General features: G+C 35.5%; 1 protein-coding gene across 2 annotated transcripts; it reads right to left on the bottom strand.

The window, feature by feature from the left end:
- Nucleotides 1-2911: 2911 nt before the first annotated feature.
- On the bottom strand, nucleotides 2912-14077 carry LOC110636982 (transcription factor LUX). 2 transcript variants are annotated; one of them, XR_009151248.1, is made up of 2 exons: nucleotides 12307-14077; nucleotides 2912-3435 (listed from the first exon to the last, which is right to left on the bottom strand). XR_009151248.1 is itself a non-coding variant. In XM_021786893.2 (2 exons), exon 1 carries the CDS (start codon nucleotides 13642-13644, stop codon nucleotides 12634-12636), a length of 1011 nt encoding a protein of 336 aa, XP_021642585.2. In that variant the 5' UTR covers nucleotides 13645-14074; the 3' UTR covers nucleotides 2912-3435; nucleotides 12585-12633. The 2 variants fall into 2 exon arrangements, 1 of the variants encoding a protein (XP_021642585.2); XM_021786893.2 differs by having other exon boundaries at nucleotides 12585-14074.
- Between the last annotated feature and the right edge of the window lie 1284 nt (nucleotides 14078-15361).

Raw genomic sequence — 15361 nt, 5'->3', positions numbered from 1 at the left:
CCATATACATATACAATTTAATCAAATTTTTATTTTTTTTTAATTATTCATATATATATATATATATATATATAAGGTTCAATATTTAGGATAATTATTAGTATTCTTATTTTGTAATTTTTAAATTAAGTTAATAATACAAATAAAACGTTTTAGAAATGAAAATAATTTAAGATGATTCAAATGTTATTTTATAAATAATAAAAATTATTAAATAGATTAATATACTTTTTATATTTTAAAATTAAAAAAATAATTAAATTACTTTAAATTAGCAATTTAAATTAGCAATTGTCCTTAATTTAACCTATAAAATAATTTTTATATTTAAATATCATAAAATATATATATATATATATATATATATATATATATATATATATATATATATATATAAAGGGGATGAGTGGATTTGGGAAAATTATGCCACCACTTGGTCTTGGATGGTACTTCAGTTGCTGAGAGCTGACGCTGATTGGTTTGTATTGAAATGAAGCAGCTTCTTTCCGGTTGCACAATATTTCGTACACCCCACTTTAAAGTCCCAATCACATACCGTTCTTTCTCAATCATTTCCAGATTTATATTCTGAACTCATTGAAGCATACGCTCGTGATCAAGCCTCAGACCAAGGAAGAAAACTGCATTCGCATAACCGGCTTGCTCTGCTCCTTCAACTCGTTTTGCCCCCAAGCTCGTAAACTGTTCGACGAAATTTCCAAACCAAACACCCACCCTTGGTTCATGGGTTGTGCTCACTGGAGCCTACTCTCGACGTGGGTTTAATCAGGAAGCTTTAACAGTCTTCTCCGAAATGCAAAATGAAGGGTTAGGGCCTAGTCTGTTTGTTTTTCCAAGTTTTGATTTACAAGCAGGGAAGATATCACTCTTTGTGATTTTGAGACCTTCATTTGAGTCTGATGTTTTTGTCATTAGTGCATTAATTGATATTTATTCTAGATGCAGGCGGCGAGTGTTTGATGAGATGGAAGCGAAAGACTTGGTGGCATAAAATGCCAGGGTTTTAGGTTATGCTCGGCATGGTTTGGTTAAGGAAGGATTTGTTTTGGTAAAACAAATGCAAATGGTGGATATTAAGCCTAATTTAGTAAACTGGAATACCTTAATTTGAGGGGAATTGATGGTGAGCATTATTTCTTCCCTAACAAAAGGGCTATAGCCGATTGAAAATTATATCGAAATCGAATCAATTCAAGTTGAAATCCATTAAAATCAAATTAATAAAAACTGTCTTTGAATTGAATCAAAATTACATAGTTCAATCTCAGAACAAAATACAAATTAGAAAAGATTTCTAACAATTAAATTTGATCAAATTCAAACCAAACAGAAACTATGTTGATTCCAATTCTAACATTCACCTCTTTTGCCATCGAAAATTAGTACATTTTCAAAGGGAATATATACGTATATATACATAAATTGTCGAAAATCCTTCTTTCATAAAATAATTGGTCAAAAAGCAAGAGAAGGTACGACCAACCTGTTGCAGGAAGTAGATAATTGGTTACTACCCCCGCTATCTGCCGACAAAATATGTATGTTTTGGCTTTGTACTTAGCGTTGTCTCTGTCCTATAGCTTTTGAAGGTGGTGAAAACAATCTAATCCATTTGGAACTTGGGGACAAGAGGAGTGCAACTCGGCACTGCTTCTACCTTTCCCCAGTTCCTCTGATAATGGCAATAAAGTACCAGAGATCAACCAAAAACGAAGGAATAATGAAAGACTTCCCTATTTCAATCGAACAAATATTGTTGGGCTATTTAAAAAAAAAAAATAAAAGGATCCAACGTCGTCATTCCAAGCACTTTAATGGCGTCATTTGCCAGATTCTCCCTATGAACTTTAGGAGCATTTAGGCCAATATCTTATGATTGACAGAGGCAAATTTCAACCTACATTTTGCTACAGTCCCAACACCTTTTATCACCCAAAACAGTCTATCTGGTAATATTCCAAATACTAAGCTAAAGTTTCCTTGGTTAAAATTTCCAATTAGACTTAACACCTGGAAAACAGTTAGCCTCCAACCTTGCAATGAAAACAGTACACGGTTCCAAACAAAGTAATCCCAGCACAATTGAAATGATTTGACTCGAAGGGGAAGGCTGGATGGCCATAGGACAAGTACATCGCATCACGCTGGGTGATGTTACACTGTCACAATTCAACTCCATTACAAGATTCAAATTCAAGAAGAGAAATGCGATGATGAGGTGTGATAAGGTCCATATGATCCCTTGATGAACTATAAAAACACTTAAATTTGCTTTTTGAGCCAAACAGAAAAGATAAGCAGAAAATAAGTTACTAGGGAACTAAGAAATGACTAGCAAATAAGCAAAATCAAAAACAACAATCAATGATAGGAAGCAACAAGAACTATCAAGCGTCAGGTCAAGGCACATGAAAACATTTGCTAGACAACATAAATAGAATACTACCAGCACAATTCTCTGTGGGGTAATGATGCTATGCCAATCATGCCCCATCATTTTGAAGCCATAGAATATCAAAGAAGTGCTGTGGGTAGCTTCTATAGAGACTAAGCATATTTTATCCATCCAGTCGTGTTATTGGTATACCATGAGAAACCATGGCTTTAATTGTCCATTCCTTCAAGAACTGGCCTTTTCATACATTACTCCACATACACAGCCATCGACATTAAATAAATCCCAAGTCTATAAAATATAATACGTGCATCATTCTACAGCAAGGAACAGTGAAAACTACCTCAGAGGCACCACTAGCCGGTGGCCACTGTTATTAGAAGATAAAAATTAACTCCAGAAGTCTAGCCTTCACGGCTGAAGAACAGCAAATATGCAGTCCTCATCAATGCACAAAGAAAATTCAAATGTAGCACCATATATATAGATCTATCATAAGGAAACTCCCCACAAAAATTGAAAATGCTTCAAATAAATGAGAAACCTTTGGTTTGAACAGAGGTGGGTAACTTACTAATCAGCTCACTTTCAAGACACTCCAAAAGAATATAGAATGGCAATTGCGTTCAGTACACAGAATTGTAGGTTATAAATGAATTTTGTTTAGTGCTCCTTTATTCTCTGTCCCTATATTGCCAAAATAAGTGGCTTAATATATCCACTTCTACAAACACTTATCAATTAAAGAACAGGTCATGAATGTAAGCCAAGAGTTGTCATCATCTGAAGTAACGATAAGTGATGTGCCCAGATCCTTCGGTTTCCCTCAGATAACTAAAATAAGATATCTATCAAAAGAAGGATTGCAAGTATTCATTATTCATGCAGAACCTGCATCACATCCGAAATATGTCTCTGAATTTTCTTGATACATGCCTTCCTGAAAACCCCTCTCATGTTTGTCAAATGTGCAAACTGTTGGCCAGAGTTAATGTACAACACGTGCCATACTTCAGAATCTACAGAAAATGGAAAATATAAACAGTAATTCTTGGGCAGCCAATTAATTGGAGCTCCCAAAATAAAAACAGACAATTAAGAGCAAAAATGTTAAACCTCAGAAAATGTTGGTGGACCTTTTTGAAAAAAAGGTAAATTTCAAACCTGCAGTTCGATATTACTAAAATCAAAGGGCTGTATTATTTGTTTGTCATAAAAACAAGTACTCAATGGAGAATAATGCAGGAAATTTTCTATAGATTAAAAATTCTAACCATAATTAAATCATTATAAATATAAAGCCAGTATATAGCAATATTATTCAAAATGAAATTAAGACAAATTTCTGAACGAAAAGACATTCTGTATGTGAACCACCACATTACAATATCATCCAAAATAAAATTAAAACAAAATCATGAACAAAAGGCATTCTACATTTAAATAACTATGGTTAATGACCATGTTAACAGTGGATTTACATAAAAAAGTGTGAAAACCCATATACATTTATTATTTATTATTATTTTATTTTAATTAGCTAACAATAATTTAATATATTTATAAAAAAAATATATATATATATATATATATATATTTTATTAGATGGTCTGCTTATTTATTTTTAGATATATATATTATTTTTGAAATTAAATATATATCTGCAATCTGAACAACCCAGTTCAATAATAACTCTTAGCCCATTCTACACCTAATAGAACTCTTGAAATATATATATACCTTAATAATCCCTTCTGCTAAACTTTGCTCTCAAAATCTATTTGTCACCTCCTTTTTCTATCAAATACTCTCAACAGAGAAACCCTAAATTTTTACTTCTCTATTCATCACATTCGATTCTGTTTTCAAGGTAAGAATTCTCATTCCTTATTCAATAATCGGTGAATTTAATTTTATTTTATTTTCTTGATCTGTTACAACTACTCTAAAAATTTATTTTCGATCATTGGTATTAAATTGAATTGATCATAATTACTGTAAAACGATAACTTTAAATTTAGATTATATATATATATATATATATATATATATATATATATACAATCGGAAGCAATTGGAAGCGTCCCCATGTCCTTGAATCCCTTGTTATATTTGTTGGCATGCGTCAGTTCTCGTTTATATATATATATATATAAGTTATTTTGTTTTATTATTATTTAATATTTTTCTTTTATATTTTGGGTATGTAGGAGATTCAAATATTCATTCTGTCAGCTGAAATTGTCTCTCTTTTATTGAATCTAGCTGTTATTTTGGAGGTTCCAGGTGAGTGGTAATTATAGTACATGGCACCGTTTTTGTCCCTTTAAAAATTTCTTAGCATTAAGTTTGTTATTAAATGAAATTTTAAATCAATATTTTAACAATGATTTTATATGTGATTTTCTAGAGTTTTATTTTATTATTAAATTTATTTCGATTTTGATTAAATAATTGATTTTGCCAACTATCTCTGCATTAGACCCATTAGGATTCCGGGAACAGGCCTTTAATGTATTTATATTGATTCATATTTGACTATAAAATTTACCGATGTGTTACTGAATTGATTTGAGATTGATTTGATTTTATTGAATTGATTTGAGATTGATTTGATTTTATTGACTCTCTGAAACTATTGAAATACACTATTGGAATTGCAATATCAGTTATTATTTGCTATCTGAAATTTTTATTTGATTTTGATTGATTTGTACAAATTGGTTTTCTGTTTTGAATTGGTACCTGTACCCAGTATCTGTTTCTGTTATCTGGCCCCGCCGTGTGGACTATCACGGTATTAGGTTGCATTGTTGAGTCATGCATCATTGCAGTTTATGGTTTGCATTAGTATCATATGCATTGATATCTATGAAGGAGGAGGAAAGTATCTGATATCTGGTAGCGCGCTTACCATCTGGCCTTTGGTGATGCGGGGTATCATCACCCTGGTGCACTGTACCATAAAATTTTATTGAATGAATTTCTTTTATATATATGTTTTATGAAGTTATTTTATTAATGATTTTGACAGCATTAGCATGATTTTATTGAATAGAAAATTTATTGTGAAATTAATCAAGCGCCTGCCTGTTCCTATTCCGTTGTGTGCTATAATTATCATTCACTGAGCATCTAGCTCAAACCATGTTTTCTCTGCATTATCTGTTTTCAGATCGGTAGAATTCGCACTGATCCAAATATTCAGTTCATTTTACGGAGAGGGATAACTTTGATTTGTTCTCATGGTATGCCCGAATTCATGTTTTCTCGCTAATAATTAGTTTAGTTTATTGAGCAGTTTAAGTTTTTATTGAAATCAGAGAGACTCATGATTTACCTATGGGATATTTATGATGTTTATTCAGCATTTTGTTTATTTAGATTTTGTCTATTTTTGGGATTAGTAAGTGACAATATATTCATTCAGGATACTCTGATAAGGCTTGCATGATTTAAGAATACTTAAATTATGCGCCGGTCACGGTTCAGAATTTTGGGTCGTGACAAAGTTGGTATCAGAGCTTAGTTAAGGTCTAGTAAACTTGCGGAGCATAGGATCCTTAACGTCTTTTCAGTTTATCATTGCTTCAGATATCTGCGTCCTTCGTACTTTTTCACCTGTCTTAATTTGGCTCACATTTTCAAATTTGATGCTTATTTATTAAAATGAATAAGTGCCTGGGTCTGTTAGACGTAAGAGAAGAACTAGGGCCAAGGGTCTTAATGGTGCAAACCTTGATCCAACAGGGGAGGTACCACCTCAAACTATTAAACAGATATCTGAACAGACGCCTATGGCTAAGACTGGGGCACAAACATTCTTTTGTTTCTCCATACTTTTCCATGATATTTAGTACGCCACCTACTTTGTTAGAGTATCCTTTATCTGTATCAACACCTATGAAGAACGCAATAGACACTGATATGGTGTATAGGGGATGTATAGTTCACATTGGAGATAGGGAATTAGCTACAGATCTTGTTTCTTTAGATATATTTGAGTTTGATGTGATTTTAGGCATGGATTGGTTAGCCACTTATCACGTTTCATTGGATTGTCATAATAAAGTTGTATTCTTTAAAATTCGTGGGGAGGCAGAATTTCAATTTCAGGGAGATCGCAGTATAGCGTCTAGAAATCTTATCTCAGTAGTGAGTGCTAGCCGATTATTGCGAAAGAGGTGTAAGGGGTATCCAGCTTATGTTAGAGACGTTCAGGTAGAAGGTGTAGGTTTGGAGAATGTCGCAGTGGTTAAGGAGTTCCCTGATGTGTTTCCAGAAGATTTATCAGGTTTACCCCCGGAGCAAGAGGTAGAGTTTGGTATAGACTTAGTTCTTGAAATTGAGCCCATATCTATGCCACCTTATCGTATGGCACCCGCAGAACTTAAGGAGTTGCAGGAGCAACTACAGGATCTACTAGATAAGGGGTTTATTCGCCTTAGTGTTTCTCCATGGGGTGCTCCTGTGTTATTTGTACGAAAGAATGATGGGTCTTTGAGAATGTGCATTGATTATAGGCAATTGAATAAGGTAACTGTGCGTAATAAGTATCCTCTTCCACGCATAGATGACCTGTTTGACCAACTTCAAGGTGCAAAGTATTTTTCCAAGATTGATCTTCGATCTGGGTATCATCAATTGAGGGTCAAGAAAGAAGACATACTCAAGACGTCCTTTAGGACTAGGTATGGACACTATGAATTTCTTGTAATGTCTTTTGGTCTTACCAATGCTCCGGCCGCTTTTATGGATCTCATGAATAGAGTTTTCAAGCCTTTCTTAGATCAATTTGTTATAGTGTTCATCGATAACATTCTAGTGTACTCAAAGAGTAAGGAGGAGCATGAGCAGCATTTGAGAATTGTCCTTCAGACTTTACGAGAACACAAGCTATATGCCAAGTTCTCAAAATGTGAGTTTTGGTTAGATAGTGTGGCTTTCCTAGGCCATACAGTATCTAAGGATGGGGTGTGCGTTGATAAGAAAAAAGTTTAAGCAGTGCTTCATTGGCCTAGACCCACAACTGTGTCAGAGATTCGTAGTTTCTTGGGTTTAGCAGGGTATTATAGACGGTTTGTTCAAGACTTCTCTCGTATTGCAGCACCTTTAACTAAGTTGACACAGAAGAATGTGAAATTTCAGTGGTCTGAGGCTTGTGAAAAAAGTTTTCAGGAGCTTAAGACTCGTTTAACTACAGACCAGTGTTAGCCCTTCCATCTGGATCAGGGGGTTATGTAGTATATTGTGATGCTTCTAGGATTGGTTTAGGATGTGTTTTGATGCAACATGGACGGGTTATTGCATATGCTTCTCGTCAGTTGAAAAGGCACGAACAGAATTATCCAACTCTAAGCAGGAAGACTTCTGGTAGTTTAGCCCATATAACTACCAAGATGAGGCCTCTGATTGGTGAATTACATGGGTTGCTAGATCAGGGGGTAGAGTTTGAAATCATAGCTAGATCATTCTTAGCACATTTTCGAGTTAGGCCTATCTTGATTGATAGAATTAAGGCTGCTCAAAAGAGGGACTCTCAGCTATGTGTGATTATAGATAATATTCATCAAGGCCAAGCTCAAGGATTCATGTTGAATGATGATGGAGTTCTTCGTTATGGCACTAGACTTTGTGTCACCAATGTTGATGAGTTGAGAAGAGAAATCATGGAGGAGGCACACCATTCTGCTTACACAGTACACCCAGGTTCAACTAAGATGTATCGTGATTTAAGGGAGCATTATTGGTGGGGTGGCATGAAGAGGGATATTGCAGACTTTGTTGCTAAATGTTTGACTTGTTAGCAGGTTAAAGCATAACATCAGAGACCATCTGGGTTATTTCAGCCGTTGCCTATCCCTGAGTGGAAGTGGGAGCATATTGCCATGGACTTTATTGTGGGTTTACCTAGTACACGAGGTGGTTACAATGCAATCTGGGTGATAGTGAACAGATTGACAAAATCTGCTCATTTCCTTCCTATGAAGACTACATATGACTTTGCTAAACTTGCACAGTTGTATATAAACAAGATTGTTAGTCTTCATGGACTTACAGTTTCCATTGTCTCTAATCGTAGTACTCGGTTTACTTCTCAAATTTTGGAAGAAATTCCAAGAAGCTTTAGGAACACGAGTAGACTTTAGTACTGCTTTTCACCCTCAGACGGATGGACAGTCAGAAAGGACCATACAGACATTAGAGAACATGCTTCGTGCATGCGTTATGGATTTTGGTGGCTGTTGGGATCATCATTTGCCTTTAGTGGAGTTTGCTTATAATAACAATTATCAGGCAAGTATAGAGATGGCTCCATATGAGGCAATATATGGTCGAAAGTGTAGGTCACCGGTTTGTTGGGATGAAGTTGGAGAAAGAAGGCCTACTAGACCAGAGTTGATATAATTAACTTCAGAGAAGGTTTGACTAATTCGTGATCGACTTTTGACTGCTCAAAGTCGACAGAGAAGTTATGCTGACCCTAAGCGTAAAGATGTAGAATTTATGATTGGTGATCATGTATTTCTGAAAGTTTCCCTTATGAAAGGAATCATGAGGTTTGGGAAGAAAGGGAAGCTTAGCCCTCGTTTTGTTGGTCCATTTGAAATTTTGGAGAGAATTGGAGCAGTTGCTTACCGTTTAGCCCTTCCACCTGGTTTTGCACATGTACATCCAGTTTTCCATATTTCTATGCTTAGGAAGTATGTACCAGATCCATCTCATGTTTTACAACCTCAAACCATGCAATTTAGGGATGATATGTCATATGAGGAACAACCAGTAAAGATTTTAGATCGACAAATTAGGAAACTCCGGTCTAAGGAAGTGGCTTTGGTCAAAGTCTTGTGGCATAATCACTCAAGTAGTGAGGCCACATGGGAGGCAGAATCTGAATTGCGAGCCAAATATCCTCACTTATTTGATTCTTCAGGTTAGAATTTTGTCTATTCAAATTCGGGGACCGAATTTTTTTTTAGGGGGGAAGTATGTGAAAACCCATATACATTTATTATTTATTATTATTTTATTTTAATTAGCTAACAATAATTTAATATATTTATAAAAAAAATATATATATATATATATTTTATTAGATGGTCTGCTTATTTATTTTTAGATATATATATTATTTTTGAAATTAAATAACTCTTAGCCCATTCTACACCTAATAGAACTCTTGAAATATATATATACCTTAATAATCCCTTCTGCTAAACTTTGCTCTCAAAATCTGTTTGTCACCTCCTTTTTCTATCAAATACTCTCAACAGAGAAACCCTAAATTTTTACTTCTCTATTCATCACATTCAATTCTGTTTTCAAGGTAAGAATTCTCATTCCTTATTCAATAATCGGTGAATTTAATTTTATTTTATTTTCTTGATCTGTTACAACTACTCTAAAAATTTATTTTCGATCATTGGTATTAAATTGAATTGATCATAATTACTGTAAAACGATAACTTTAAATTTAGATTATATATATATACAATCGGAAGCAATTGGAAGCGTCCCCATGTCCTTGAATCCCTTGTTATATTTGTTGGCATGCGTCAGTTCTCGTTTATATATATATATATATATATATATATATATATATATATATATATATAAGTTATTTTGTTTTATTATTATTTAATATTTTTCTTTTATATTTTGGGTATGTAGGAGATTCAAATATTCATTCTGTCAGCTGAAATTGTCTCTCTTTTATTGAATCTAGCTGTTATTTTGGAGGTTCCAGGTGAGTGGTAATTATAGTACATGGCACCGTTTTTGTCCCTTTAAAAATTTCTTAGCATTAAGTTTGTTATTAAATGAAATTTTAAATCAATATTTTAACAATGATTTTATATGTGATTTTCTAGAGTTTTATTTTATTATTAAATTTATTTCGATTTTGATTAAATAATTGATTTTGCCAACTATCTCTGCATTAGACCCATTAGGATTCCGGGAACAGGCCTTTAATGTATTTATATTGATTGATATTTGACTATAAAATTTACCGATGTGTTACTGAATTGATTTGAGATTGATTTGATTTTATTGAATTGATTTGAGATTGATTTGATTTTATTGACTCTCTGAAACTATTGAAATACACTATTGGAATTGCACTATCAGTTATTATTTGCTATCTGAAATTTTTATTTGATTTTGATTGATTTGTACAAATTGGTTTTCTGTTTTGAATTGGTACCTGTGCCCAGTATCTGTTTCTGTTATCTGGCCCCGCCGTGTGGACTATCACGGTATTAGGTTGCATTGTTGAGTCATGCATCATTGCAGTTTATGGTTTGCATTAGTATCATATGCATTGATATCTGTGAAGGAGGAGGAAAATATCTGATATCTGGTAGCGCGCTTACCATCTGGCCTTTGGTGATGTGGGGTATCATCACCCTGGTGCACTGTACCATAAAATTTTATTGAATGAATTTCTTTTATATATATGTTTTATGAAGTTATTTTATTAATGATTTTGACAGCATTAGCATGATTTTATTGAATAGAAAATTTATTGTGAAATTAATCAAGCGCCTGCCTGTTCCTATTCCGTTGTGTGCTATAATTATCATTCACTGAGCATCTAGCTCAAACCATGTTTTCTCTGTCTGTTATCTGTTTCAGATCAGTAGAATTCTGCAGCTGATCCAAATATTCAGTTCATTTTCTGGAGAGGGATAACTTTGATTTGTTCTCATGGTATGCCTGAATTCATGTTTTCTCGGGCTAATAATTAGTTTAGTTTATTGAACAGTTTAAGTTTTTATTGAAATCTGTAGAGACTCCGCAGTTTACCTATGGGATATTTATGATGTTTATTCAGCATTTTGTTTATTTAGATTTTGTCTATTTTTGGGATTAGTAAGTGACAATATATTCATTCAGGATACTCTGATAAGGCTTGCATGATTTAAGAATACTTAAATTATGCGCCGGTCACGGTTCAGAATTTTGGGTCGCGACAAAAAGGCTCAGAACCTAATAGTTTAATCTTCTAATGTTAAAAATGGCACCACCAAATATATCTCTCTTGCTTCCCAGTTATAACAAGTGATATTGTCACCAATGGTTCACTAATCTTCTAATGTTAAAAATGGCACCACCACGTATATCTCTCTTGCTTCCCAGTTATAACAAGTGATATTGTTGCCAATGGTTCACAGCTGGATAGAGTGTAGATGTAATGTGTGAGGTTTTCCGCTTCAAGAAGAGTGCGCAGGCATGACATTGGGTGGCATTGAAAAGTATGCCTATTGTGCTCTCCTAATTTGTTTTACAATATTTCTACAGGGTCTTTGTTGTGCTGTTTGTCCTGGGAAAAGGATTTTCGCTTTTGGAGTGGTTCCTTCATACCCCAAGTTTAGTGGACAGGATTTGTTTTCAGAGCCTAGATCTTTGAATCCAGAAACTATGAAAAATGTACACAATTCATGTCTGCTTTCTGATTTTTATTGCCTTGTCACAACATAAACCAAATAGGAGGAAAATGCTTAACAAACAGATCAATAAATTCTAGTAAACAAAAATACCATTTCAATGCCATGGCTTTATAAATAATACTTCTTTCTACTAAAATTTGAGTACTAAAAGAGCAAGATATCGGTTCAGGAATATATATATATATATATATATATATATATATAATTTAGTCCATCAAAAACCTTTAAGTCACTCATCTCCTATCCACATGCAGTTGATCCCATAAATATCAGTTCCCAGTCCCACTCATCATTTATTCCTTACAGGATTGAAATAAATTGATTTGCAGCATCTCATGAATTCTGAAACACGCATGAGCATATAAACAATGGCAGATTTGAGAAACAACATTCGCACAATGGAATATATTAAACATAGGCCCTGCATTGATTGTGTACCTGCAGAAATATTTCACTTCAGGTCGAAGAACCAGTTCAAAACACCTGGTCTCTGGCACAAAATATTTCTGGAGGAAGCCAGGATTTCTACAAGTGACTTACAGCAATAAAATTTTAACAATTGCAGTTCTAACGTAACTAAATAGTACTGTTTATAAGCAAGCAACCAGAATTAGATTTGAAAGAGCTATATTTATTATTTCTATTTCATTATCAAATAGAAACAACATCAATCAGCAATTAATTTATATCTTAGCAACCCAAACAGACAAACTCACCTTTCTTTCTCTGTCCCTAAAGGCGTGTCAAAAAGAAGTCTTCAGTCCTTCACATATTGTCATTAGGAGGAGTAACATGCTGAGGATGATGCGGGTAAGACACGACCGAACCATAATTATTCCCGCTCCAATCCCTCTGTTGTAACATATTATAGGAAATATTACCATCAAACCCATGATGATGATGATGATTGCCCATTTGCATCCCCATGTGCCCATACACCGGCATTGGCACCATCGGCCCCGCCGCTGGATGATACGGGCCAGGAATAGGCATTCCCAAATGCCCATTCCCGTGGGCTGATCCACTCCCTCCACTGCCACCCCCGCCTGCGCCACTACCATTCTCATGCAAGCTCTGCGGCACGGGCGTGGAGGCAAACAACTGATCAGAAGACGATGGACCCTCACTTGACAACCCCTGCATCCTCTTCAAATAAAGGCGATACTTTTGCAAATGGCTAGCCACATTCTCGCGGGTCAAACCTTCCACGTTCATCAACTGCATGATGGTCTTTGGTACTGCACTTTTGATACCGAGATAACCCACCACATCCACGAATCTCTTGTGCAACTGCGGGGTCCAAACTAGACGTGGCCGTTTCAGGGTCCTCGCCGATGGATCGTCGCCGAAATTCTCCGCTCTCAAAGCCGAATCCGCCTCTCCTGAATCGATTTTCCTCAACTTCCTCGACTCGGACCCCGAACCATCCGGATCCATATTGTTCTCCTCCGGCTCCGGCTCCGGCTCCACGACCATCGAGTCACGAGCTCGGTCTTCATTATAAGACTTGAAGTTATTCGAGGACAACGCGTTTAACAGTCCCCCACCGCCAGCGCCACGGATATTCGAGACAGTATTTTGCGAAGCTCGGTTGACTTCGAGAATCGTACGGTGAGGCTCCGGCGAGATACTGAACGCCGACGCGAGCTCCGGGGGAACCAACGGCTGAGACAAAGGGGTGAGGTCGTCGGCAGCAGGTAGGCCAATCTCCCACAGTGCAACTCTCTCTTCATCTCCGTTGGCTTCGCACTCCCTCATCTTCACTTCCTCTCCCATAATTTACACTCTCCAAAGTCCCCAAATTTGATCAGTAGAATTGGATCAAAGTCAGACAAAGAAGCGGAGATATTTCTGGGGTCTGTTTGGATGAAAGGAAACGAAAAGTAAATGGTATATAATTTTTTTTTATTGCGCTTTTGGAAGGTAAAAGAGAGAATAAGTGCAATATCAGATTCCGGATGATGAGTCGTGCCAACGTGGACGACTTATCCCGATATTTTTGATCCTCTAAATATCTATCGTTTCACCGTTTCAAATAAGATCTGTCCAGCTGACATCTGGTTTGCAATGATTTTGGCCATGTAAGCAAGTCGGTTAAGTGTTTGATTTGTGGGTCGTTGCCAAGTAGGCATAGTATATGCACTTTTGAGGTTAGTTTGGTAATTTAAAGAGTTACAATTCTGTTGGATTGCCGACTTTGCCCTTGAACTTTGGGTTTATTGGTTTTGGTATTTGGTTTTGGTTTTGGACCAATAGGAAAGGAGATTGCTGGTTGACAACTGGAACGCAGAGTAAAAACGTGGCCAATTAGAGACGGCCTAACATCATGTGCTGTGGTCTTTATGGGAATGAATTTCAGGCCTCATTTGGCTTAAAGGAATGGCATCTAGTTTATGGATAAGTAACTTCTTGAAAAAATAGAGGAAAAATTTTTTTTTTATTTTTTAAAAAGTTAATATTTACTCTTAATTAAATAAATTAATTTTTTATATTTCATGAAAATTTAAAATTTTTTAATTCACTTACACCCAATAAAACAAAGTCTTGAAGTAAGACAATGATTTCATATTAATAAAATGAATAAAAAAACAAATCGCCCATCCTTTAACTCTCTCTAGAATTGTGAAGGGAGAAAATCCTACCGAGAGCTTTCTTTAGTGGCTTCCCTTGTCCCTCGAGTTGGAGAACGGCGTCTCCTTCTCTGGTTGAGTTAAGTTCATTGCCTTTCTTGGCTAGGACTATATAATTTTGTGTTTTGTTTGTGATTATGCAACTCTTGATTCATCACGTGTGTTTTTTGTTGAAGATATGCCAAGAAAGCTCGCTTTCTCTATATGGTATGTAGTTTAATGTCTCTTGGATGTTGCAGTAGTCCTCTGCTGAGTGGATTGCCGATGCATATGGAAGAGTTCCTTAGAAAGGTTGCTTGGGAATTGTAGCACCAGCATTGATCAGTGGTTGTCGGCTTCCCATGCCTACATGAGATGGAGAACTTTGTGGCCTCTACTTTTCCTCTCTCCTATAGCGTCGGCGCTTAAGCCCTTGGTCTTCTAACTAAAAGAGTTGGTTCGTTTAGGGGGGTGGTGGGATGGTTCTTCTTTGTCTAAACCTTGTGGTTTGTTCTTGCTTATCTTAGGCGAAAGGATCCCCACAAATGGCTTCTGGCGAGCTTCTCTTTGCTCAGTCATTGTTAACGACATTGCACTGAAGGTAAAAGAAATCACTAGGTTTTCTTAGTTATTTCTGTTAGGGTTTGTTGGTAGGGGTTGGGCCTATGTGTTTTGGGCTTGTTTTGTCAGTGAGGGACTTGGTTAGAGTTTTAGGCTTCAGGTTTTTTCTTTATAATATAAAGAACTTGTACTGTCTTTGCCCATTGAGCCATGCAATGCAAGTTTAATTTGCAATTCGAAAAAAAAAAAAAAAAAACCTCCTGCCCTAGTCCTTTATGAGTGGCTATCATTGTATTAATTTTGTGGCTCTTCTTAATTAGTTC

The sequence above is a fragment of the Hevea brasiliensis genome, chromosome 9, assembly GCF_030052815.1.
Source record: "Hevea brasiliensis isolate MT/VB/25A 57/8 chromosome 9, ASM3005281v1, whole genome shotgun sequence".
Lineage (NCBI taxonomy): Eukaryota > Viridiplantae > Streptophyta > Magnoliopsida > Malpighiales > Euphorbiaceae > Hevea > Hevea brasiliensis.
Note: the sequence above shows the minus strand (reverse complement) of the source record. Positions and strands in the feature narration are given on the sequence as shown.

Coding starts and splice junctions, on each gene's coding strand:
- LOC110636982 (XM_021786893.2), bottom strand. CDS start 13,644: ATGGGAGAGGAAGTGAAGATGAGGGAGTGCGAAGCCAACGGAGATGAA.